The 9,714-nt window shown below is 43.6% G+C and overlaps 4 protein-coding genes across 4 annotated transcripts in view; 2 read left to right on the top strand and 2 right to left on the bottom strand.

The window, feature by feature from the left end:
• Pmar_PMAR022207 (hypothetical protein) overlaps positions 1 to 513 on the bottom strand; it is a gene marked incomplete at both ends in the record, with an annotated part of 2,282 nt that extends 1,769 nt beyond the window's left edge. Inside the window, one exon of the mRNA XM_002770920.1 lies at positions 434 to 513. Within this exon, the coding sequence (XP_002770966.1) occupies positions 434 to 513 (80 nt within the window). The remainder of the gene's footprint in view (positions 1 to 433) is intronic.
• A 544-nt stretch (positions 514 to 1,057) lies between these two features.
• Pmar_PMAR022206 (S-adenosylmethionine decarboxylase proenzyme 1, putative) lies at positions 1,058 to 5,758 on the bottom strand (the record flags this gene model as incomplete). The annotated part of the gene is made up of 12 exons (XM_002770919.1): positions 1,058 to 1,196; positions 1,543 to 1,602; positions 2,066 to 2,201; positions 2,575 to 2,681; positions 3,070 to 3,191; positions 3,309 to 3,354; positions 3,402 to 3,532; positions 3,588 to 3,697; positions 4,762 to 4,819; positions 4,891 to 4,992; positions 5,051 to 5,142; positions 5,647 to 5,758. 12 exons carry the CDS (start codon positions 5,756 to 5,758, stop codon positions 1,085 to 1,087), a joined length of 1,188 nt encoding a protein of 395 aa, XP_002770965.1. The 3' UTR covers positions 1,058 to 1,084.
• Positions 5,759 to 7,040: 1,282 nt separating this feature from the next.
• Positions 7,041 to 8,069, top strand: Pmar_PMAR022205 (conserved hypothetical protein; the record flags this gene model as incomplete). The annotated part of the gene is made up of 1 exon (XM_002770918.1): positions 7,041 to 8,069. One exon carries the CDS (start codon positions 7,041 to 7,043, stop codon positions 8,067 to 8,069), a length of 1,029 nt encoding a protein of 342 aa, XP_002770964.1.
• Positions 8,070 to 8,618: 549 nt separating this feature from the next.
• Positions 8,619 to 8,935, top strand: Pmar_PMAR022204 (hypothetical protein; the record flags this gene model as incomplete). The annotated part of the gene is made up of 2 exons (XM_002770917.1): positions 8,619 to 8,717; positions 8,870 to 8,935. The coding sequence occupies 2 exons, from the start codon at positions 8,619 to 8,621 to the stop codon at positions 8,933 to 8,935; spliced, it is 165 nt and encodes a 54-aa protein (XP_002770963.1).
• Between the last annotated feature and the right edge of the window lie 779 nt (positions 8,936 to 9,714).

Below are 9,714 nucleotides of genomic sequence, written 5' to 3'. Positions count from 1 at the left end.
ACATTGGAGTTTCACCACCCCAGTGATATGAAAAACATATTTCCCGACTACTGCATATCACCGCGAATATCGCGTTTTTCACCGAGTTTTACGACGCCACTTCACGTAAAACGGGTAGTCGTGAAACTCCATTGTATAAAAAATATCGCACACATACAGCCAAGACGACTCGTTTCATCTCAGGCCACAATGAAATTTCACCCTAGTGAGAAATATATTCCACGACTACTGCATATCACCGCGAATATCACGTTTTTCACCGAGTATTATTACGCCACTTCACGTAAAACGGGTAGTCGTGAAACTCCAATGAATATTCCCTCCGGAGCCCACTACTACGGTTTAACGTATATATTTCGCACAAGATATTATTTATGGGAATAACAATCACAGACAACCACTACGAAGTGAACGATGAATGGTATTAAAATACGGCTTACTGGGGGCGTGGAGTCGTCGGCTCCAGGCTGGTGGGGGAGGGAGACCTTCTCCAATGCAGATCGATACACACATAATAAGGAAGAATCCACAACTATATAAATCAATGTTGGAGTAGGACTATATGTAATCGCTTTCCTCAACTGAGCTCAGGAGTTTCCTATACAGTGTTGGAGGAGGAATATATGGAATCGCTTTCCTCAGCTGAGCTCAGGAGTTTCCTATACAGTGTTGGAGGAGGAATATATGGAATCGCTTTCCTCAGCTGCTGAGCTCAGAAGAGTTTCCTATACAGTGTTGGAGTAGGAATATATGTAATCTCTTTCCTCAGCTGCTGAGCTCAGAAGAGTTTCCTATACAGTGTTGGAGTAGGAATATATGTAATCGCTTTCCTCAGCTGAGCTCAGGAGTTTCCTTACTAATAGAAGGACCTTTTATACGAATCTGCACCGAAACTAATGAGAATTTCCCAAAACTTTATCAAAATCTTCAATTGTCGCCGACACATGTAATCCGCCCACTACCAAGAATCGAACCCACAACCCTTCGATGCCACGATTGACCACTCAACCACTTCACCAAATCACCATAGGAAGAAACGAATATTCCGTAGTCCACCCAGTAACAGTTGCCAATGACCATTCTATCAATACTCTGACGACACAGTACGAGGGCTTGCTATTGTCGACACTGTTTTCGATGGCGATAACGAACGACGCGAAACATAAGAAGATACACTTGCTTGGTAATCCAACTCCCTGACAAAAACAACATTATCACACCGACGGGCCCATCTAGCTTTGAGAAATAACGTCTCCCAGGGTTTGATAACAATGGGGAAAATAATATTCCTGATGTCATGACATTCACGTGGGAAACTGATTGTTGAAGGACGTGGAAAATTCAGAATGAGTTCCCCCCCCAAACACTATGAGTTCCTGAGTGGTGATGATGATGCATACAAAAGAAGGCGTATTTCAGGTTCTCTGTCAAGTCACGATGGCTTACTGAACATGACTTGCCGGTTGCGACTTTTGAAGTGGAAGTAAAAAATGAGAAAAAAAATCACTTCGCTCCGCTTCACCCAGACTGTTGTAAACCTACCAGCGGTAAGTGGATGTTGCCTTAACCTTGTAATCCGTATCGAACACCCCGTGCTCGTATCTACCAAGGACAACCTCAACCTCGAAACTCTTCAAACGTAAACTCAATTCTAGAAGCATACGTATGTTTTCAAACTGTGTGAATCCAATACAGTGCGAATACTCAACTACATATGTTGATGACCATGTGAAAATATCGAGATTACTCTAAACTACTACTCGAATACATATGTAGACTCCTACAAATCTGAGCTCAGCAGCTGAGGAAAGCAAACATACGTTTCTACTCCAACACTAACAGCACGTAACCAACTAAGCGAACACAGGAGATGCGATTCAACTTTTGAATTTTCTTCACTACCCCAGATAACACCAAAGAGCCTCCATGTTCAACACCCTGTCATCGCTACTGCTCTTATCGGGACCAAGACAGACACACTCAGCGATTGATCGATTTTCAACAACCACTCTCGATGAAAAAAAATATACAAAATTTTCCCACATGTCCATATCGCCCTGAGTACGGTAAAATTCCCAAGTTGTCTTTGCCCCTGAGCTCCTTGATGATACCGTTATCGGCTACATGAGTGAGAGAGAACCTTCCAGGCTTGAACACAGCAACTGCTCGACGAATCGTTTCCACTAATATCTCACTCGAACCTGTTACCAACAACAACATATACAACAACAACATATACAACAACAACAATATATACAACAACAACAACAACAACAACAACAACAACAACATATACAACAACAACATATACAACAACAACATATACAACAACAACATATACAACAACAATATATATACAGCATATACAACAACAATATATATACAGCATATACAACAACTATGGAGTTTCACCCGTGATATAAAAAGCACTAGTGAAAGACATATTTTACATTTCACTTCGCGAAAAGGGCATCCAAGCAGTGAATAACGCGTAAAACACGTGATGTGTAATTCTCCAAGTGCTTTCAATTCACTTCGTACACCACTTCACGAAAAACTTCACACCATTATTACATCGCACATTCGTCTCGAAGCTTGCATAGGAACAGGACTCCTCGGGCGTAACGTGTATCGTAAAGAAGGACTCGCCGTCGTCTAGGGAGGCGTTGCACGAATAACCGCTGAGGAAAATACACAAAACCAATTCGACAACATAACCACTTTTCTACACACAATCGTAGAAAGAACACTAAACATATCCAAGGTTACTCTATACAAAATACGAATCAGGTCCAAAACATGACTATTATTCTCCACTGAGGGTATACGCGAAGACTTCAAATTGACCTCCTCTAAGAGTAGGGCTTGCGTCGTATAGACCATAGCAGCTAAGTCGACATATCCAAGGTTACTCCGGGAAAGATACAAATCATGTCCAAAATATGACCACTATTCTCCTCTGACGAATTTCTTGAAAACTACACATAGCAAGCTCAACAAAGTGAAAATATCCGAGGTTACTCCACTAAAGATACGAATGATGTCCAATTTATGACCACCCCAACTCACCAGGGAGTGAAGTTAATCGCATCTACCACAGCTCCCGGGTAAATATCACAAATGCCCGACTCCTCCGACATGCCATCAGCAACAGTACCGGACGCACTCGAGCTGAAGAACTTCGACCGTACCTACTATAACCATGTAAGGATAAAAATCGAAAAACGCCGCGACCGAGAATCGAACCGGGGACCTCGAGATAGGAAGTCAAAACGATAAACTAACCAGCCAATCCACCCTCGTGCTACGTCATCCGGCAAATCATACATCATTATATCCAAGTTGTGGTCGTATCTACATATCACAAAAAATACAAACATGCATCGCTTCGCTCCGCCTACCTATAATTCGAATCAACTTCCTTGAAATCCGCATTCCACATAATCCAATGATCGCCATTCAACGGCCCCAACACATATGCATTTCCAGTCGAACATCCAAAGTCTTTACACACCTCACGTAATACCGATACCTGCTGCGTTGAGGAAATGCAAGATTGTGCAAGATTTCAAGATAGCCACCACCACCTCATCTTCCAACGAGCCGTGAACCCCCCGCTGGAACTCCGGGAAAAGGAAGCTCTTCCTGGAGTAGAATAACCATTCGAGTTCGAGGCCTAACTCGTTTACTGCATGGTCTGAGAGAATGAGAACAGCAGTGTGGGGAGGGGGAAAACTGGGTAATTTATTCCGAGCGAAAAATTCACGGTTGATCGATTATGATAATCAGTGTGGGAAAATATGCACAACTACATGTGTTGGTGACAATATGGACACTATGAAAGCTTTTCCTTGGTTTCTGTACACTTTACCCGAATTCATATTTAAACTTCCATAATTAGTGGAGAAACTTCTGAGCTCAGCTGAGGAAAGCGAATATATATTCCTACTCCAACACTGTATAGGAAACTCTTCTGAGCTCAGGTGCTGAGGAAAGCGATTACATATATTCCTACTCCAACACTGTATAGGAAACTCTTCTGAGCTCAGGTGCTGAGGAAAGCGATTACACATATTCCTACTCCAACACTGTATAGAAAACTCTTCTGAGCTCAGGTGCTGAGGAAAGCGATTACACATATTCCTACTCCAACACTGTATAGGAAACCCCTGAGCTCAGATGAGGAAAGCGGTTACATATATTCCTACTCCAACACTGTATAGGAAACTCCTGAGCTCAGTTGGGGAAAAAGGAACATATATTCCTACTCCAACACTGAATCACAGGTTCGATCCCTGCACACGACATAATAACATCGCCGTGCAGACCTTATAAAACAATATCACATTTCTGTGAAATACCAACATCAACCCCTTAAGTGCGGAGAATTGAAACCTCCCGTCAGTCTAGGAAGAGAAAAGTATGTTTGCTTTCTTCAACTGAGCTTAGAAGTTTCCTCACCAACTATAGAGGCTCATATACAAATCCGAGTAAAAAGTAGTTGACTATTTCCCAAAATTCCCTCAAAATTTCCATTTTGGCACCAACACATGTGGTTGACAATATGCACATGTTGAGAAATGAGAGAAATCACCTCTAATCAGCGAAAAAATCGGAAACGCCAACGAGACGATAATATTTCCAACAATGTTGTGAATTCGTACACACACATACTACGTAATAGTAATCTAGTGAGTGCCACTCTGAGTACCATAAATCTCACACTTCACGTTTGTATGACTACACTACATGCAATACTACCGAGTAGAGTCCGCAAGCCTTGTAGTAGTAGAGTGGTGCCGCACGTCTTAATGATGATCTAAAAGCACGACCAGCGATTCGATCCGGATACCTCCCGATGGACAGCCACCGATTCCACCACTACACCACCTTATCTGCACACACAAACAGCGAGCTCTCTGACAGTATATACGCATCCAATCGCTTCAATGCCTTATGCGAGACTATAGTACACTCGCACAGTGCAAGTATCTAAGCATAAACATACAAAGTACGACCGCGTCACTTCGCCACGAAATTATAATCTCACCTTATCCCACATAGATCTCGATATCGCCCGGGCTCCCAGGTCGGCCTTCTCACCGCTCCAGACGAAGTCAATCTCGATGCGCTTCTCAGTGCCTGATGATAACTACACATGGTCAACTACATGTGTTGGTGATGACAATATGAAAATTCTGGGAGAAAAATTTAGGAATTTATGTGTTTGTTCCTGAACACTTCGTACAGAAACTTCTATAATCAGCGAGGCTGAGGAAAGCGATTACATATATTCCTACTCCAACACTGTATAGGAAACTCTTCTGAGCTCAGCAGCTGACGAGAGCGATTACATATATTCCTACTCCAACACTGTATAGGAAACTCTTCTGAGCTCAGGTGAGGAAAGCGATTACATATATTCCTACTCCAACACTGTATAGGAAGCTCCTGAGCTCAGTTGAGGAAAGCGATTACATATATTCCTACTCCAACACTGTATAGGAAACTCTTCTGAGCTCAGCAGCTGAGGAAAGCGATTACATATATTCCTACTCCAACACTGTATAGGAAACTCTTCTGAGCTCAGCAGGTGAGGAAAGCGATTACATATATTCCTACTCCAACACTGTATAGGAAACTCACCCTCGAAAGTCGGTTCTTGCGAATCTTCTTGGGAGTCCCTCCTCTCCTCCCGCATAAGCTGCTTTATATCCGAAGCCATGCCGGGCGGTCCTTGGGTGGGGAAGTCGTACATTTTCGATGAAAGAGTGGTATGGTGTCAGGAAAATCCGGCGTGAATGTTGACAGTGGTCAAAAGCAACTGATGAGAACACTAGAGCTTCACCCGTGATATGCGAACAACATATATTTCACATTTCACTGCGCGCGGGGGAAAATTGTATCGCGCCAATTCACGTTAAACGGGAAGTGAAATTCTTTCTATTCGTGGGCATATGAAGTAGTGTAGGGGAAAAATATGCACATGGTCAACTACATGTGTTGGTGATGATAATATGGAAATTCTGGGAGGGAATTTTGGGAAATTCTTGTTGGTTTCTGTACACTTTTACCCGGATTACTAGAGCTAGTGAGGAGAATTCCCAGCTCAGAAACATATATTCCTACTCCAACACTGATATGAAGTTTCTCACAGACCACCCCTGAGCTATCACGATTTCAGATGCTTTCAAAATCGAGTGTTATGAAAAAGAAAAATCACTTCACGTAATAATTTCGTGGCGCGTGACGCTGACCAACAAGCCGTCAAAGTTATTCATTGTATGCTAAAGAGAAGGAAGCAATAAAACCCCAAAGTCGCTGTTGGCTTTTATGTTCGACAGCGACACAGACAGAAACGAAAATGCACAACTGTAGGGATCGCGCCCTACGCGCTCGCCCTTGTAATCGTTATCGTCTGATCACTTATATTCGCTCGCCATCGATCGCGCTATGCACGTATGCGCACTGTGTGATCATGAACTAAGGATAAGTAGAGTTACAACTCCTTTTTGATCCTTCTCACTCGGCTGCCCTTCCACGAAGGTCTGCCCTTGTTGTGAAGTTCGACTACGCTATCCACTGAAGTCTGGCTACTAGTTGTGTTGCCCAGTAACAGGCACAACACAACACGAATCGCTTCGCTCCGCCGCACGCGTGCACAAAAATGCTGTGCACTTGCACGAAATTTTGAAGAAGTTACCTGCTCTTTGTAGAGACTGCTAGTTCCCTCTGAGGATTTTGTTGTTTCACTCGATTGTTTAAGGCTGCTGATTATCGTTTCTCTCTGTGTGATGATCCATCCCTGATCATCAATTTAGAGCTTCGCTCCGCCGAGTTTTTGTGCATTTAGGTTCGATCGAGTTGCTGTCATACTTGTCTCGTGTCCTACAGCGAGCCATGTTCTTCCTCAGTTTAACCACGATCCGTCACGCTTGGGACAATTCGTATATTTCACCATATATAAGAAAATCACAAACTCGGTTTTTCTTCTAATACTATCTATGCTTGGCAGTCGCCATTTTGACATTATCCCCCTAATGGAGTTCCCTCTACTATCACTACTTCTCAGCCTCTCCCCTGTCCTCGGGTCAGACTTCCACGCTGTTGTTGTAGAACTCGCTGATTTGCGACTGGCTGATAAAACTCGTCAAGAGCTCTCCATTATGTTGGGCAACGACTATCGCCTTTCTACCACTGCTAACTGGGCCGCGAGGCTCAACTTTCCCTGGCTAGCCGACCTCAGCACTGCTTACAACGACCACTGCAATTTCAGCTACGCCCGAGACTGTACCAACAACGGGCGCTGTCTCGCGGGCTCGATTTGGAACTACACCAACAGGATGATCGATCCATATCTCTCTACTAAAGAGCGGAGCGAAGCTGTGAAGTTTCTCGTGCATTTGGTTGCTGACGCTCATTTGCCTCTGAGTGCTGGTCGTTCATCAGATCAAGGTGGCAAGAAAATAAACGTTCACATCAATTTCGCCGATTTCAGTAACGTCGACTTGAGCAAAGCCTGGCGAGAGAAAATACTGGACGAAATGCAGGGTGCGCTATATCCTGGCAAATACGTTCAACAAGATTCAAATAGCAGTTCCCATCGTATGAAGTTCTGGCGAGTTACTTCCAACTCCATTGGTGCTGACCTTGACCAGAAGTACGCCGGTATGGTACCTTCGTGGTTGGCTGAATGCACTCAACATGGTATTAACGCATGCATTGACATGATACTCAACGAGGCTGCTGACCTTGCTTGTCGTATCGCGTACCGCAATATGGACGGTCGCGATATACAAAACAACGATGATTTGAGTAGAGAATATTACACAAGTAGAATCGGCATGTTGCGAGAGCAACTGGCGAAGGCGGCCACTCGTCTAGGGTGGATCATGGATGAGGCCTTTAAGAACTACACTGGTGTCACCACTACCGTTAGACCTGTCACCACTGCTGGTCCTGTGTCACCCTCAACAACAACTACTAAGCCTAAGTCTAATGCAATCATTACATCCCCATTTATTATGATTTATTACATTTCAGCTTTTTGCGCTTATGCGCTCATTTAAATTGCTTAGTAGCTCATTTCTGTGGGACATGTTCAGTGTTGTTACTATTTCGGGGTTCTAAATTCATTTTACAGATAGTTCACTAAAATCTACGAGAATCACTATCGATATGAGCCCCTCGATCAAGACCACTCACGATGATCTAGCGGAGCAACTATCTCCGCCCAAGTTCGATCAACGGTAGGGATCATTAAAGTGTCACCGATGGTGTCACCACCACCTCTTAGTTATCGCGTACCGGAAAATGCTAAGGTTGTTTATTCTCCCGAGGACCGTTGGTGGCGAACTGACTCGCCAAGGTGTAACGGAAGGTTCGATAAAAGAACCGCAAAGAACTTGGTAAAGATACAACTAATAGCCTGACCGATCTTGTCAATATCAGACCAAATTGGAAAACCACGAGGAACCTCAGCAAAGGAAAGGAGTGTTCGATTGGAATAGAGAACAGGAGATTAAAACTTAGTAGAATTCCTCTACGTTCTATGCAGTGATCCCCGCTTTTCGATCAGTTACCAGATCACTTACAGTACTGTCACTAAATCTCCAAAGATGGATCAAGACCGCAAGATCACCAGATGCATTCCGGGCTATTCTGGCTTTATTCCAGGCACCTACGCTGGCAATATCATCGGGACTGGTTTTAACAAGGTGAGGGGATAGAATATATGTTTGCTTTCCTCGGCTGAGCTCGGGAGTTTATATAGGAAATTAGCGTATAAATACCAAAAAAGAATTCCCCTGAAATTTCCTCTCAGAATTTTCATATTCTCACCAACACATGTAGTTGATTTCTGTTTCAGGGTAAGCTCGATGCAGATGCTCATCTGCGTACTACGGCTCAGGCTAGGAGGTTCGGCGTTCAGTAGGATGTTCTGTTCGCATTACTACTCAAATATCAACATGCTCTCGTATTAGATGATGATTGTTCGTAGTGTTGTTGATGTTGTTACAACTACTGGCTATTGCGTTTACTAGTGCCTCCGGCGAAAGTGATGACCCACGATGAATCTAATTGACACAGAACTCTCAACAGGACACAACTTGGCAGTGCAGAGTTGGCACTGATAACATGTAATTCTCTGTAACCTAAGGTGGTCTCAGTGGGAGTCCAGTTGTTAATACTTCAACCCCTCTCTGACCGTTTCATGCTTTTTTACTATCATGTCCGTCAAGGTGTAGTTCCTCGTGGCAATGGTATGGCCATCAAGTCAATGTAGGGCCTTCGTTGATTCGAGGGCCGTGCTTTTATGTAAGGTGCGTGAGGGCAAACAGGACAAACAGATTATGCCAAACCTCAATGTGTCAAGCTTTGTCATTTCGTATGCAGGAGGCATTTCAATACATGGAGTTATAATATTCTACAGTGTTACATCATCTCCAGGCATCTACTATCACAATACAAAGTGATGTTGTGTCAGGTGTGGTAAGCCTAATCAAGCTCTAACAACTTCACTTCGTTTCCTTGTGTTTATCAACCATCTGATAGCGCTTACGAACCTCCCAAACTCTGGCGCAAATCGATGAAGCTTACAATATCACTGAGCATCAGCAATCCATTAAGCATGTGTTAACATTATTCAGCTCTGTTGCTATCATTCCCTTCGAGATGCTCATCCGCCGCGTCGTCAGTCTAAAGAGAAATCGA

This window comes from Perkinsus marinus (assembly GCF_000006405.1).
Source record: "Perkinsus marinus ATCC 50983 genomic scaffold scf_1104296964164, whole genome shotgun sequence".
NCBI classification, from domain to species: Eukaryota; Perkinsozoa; order Perkinsida; family Perkinsidae; genus Perkinsus; species Perkinsus marinus.
Note: the sequence above shows the minus strand (reverse complement) of the source record. Positions and strands in the feature narration are given on the sequence as shown.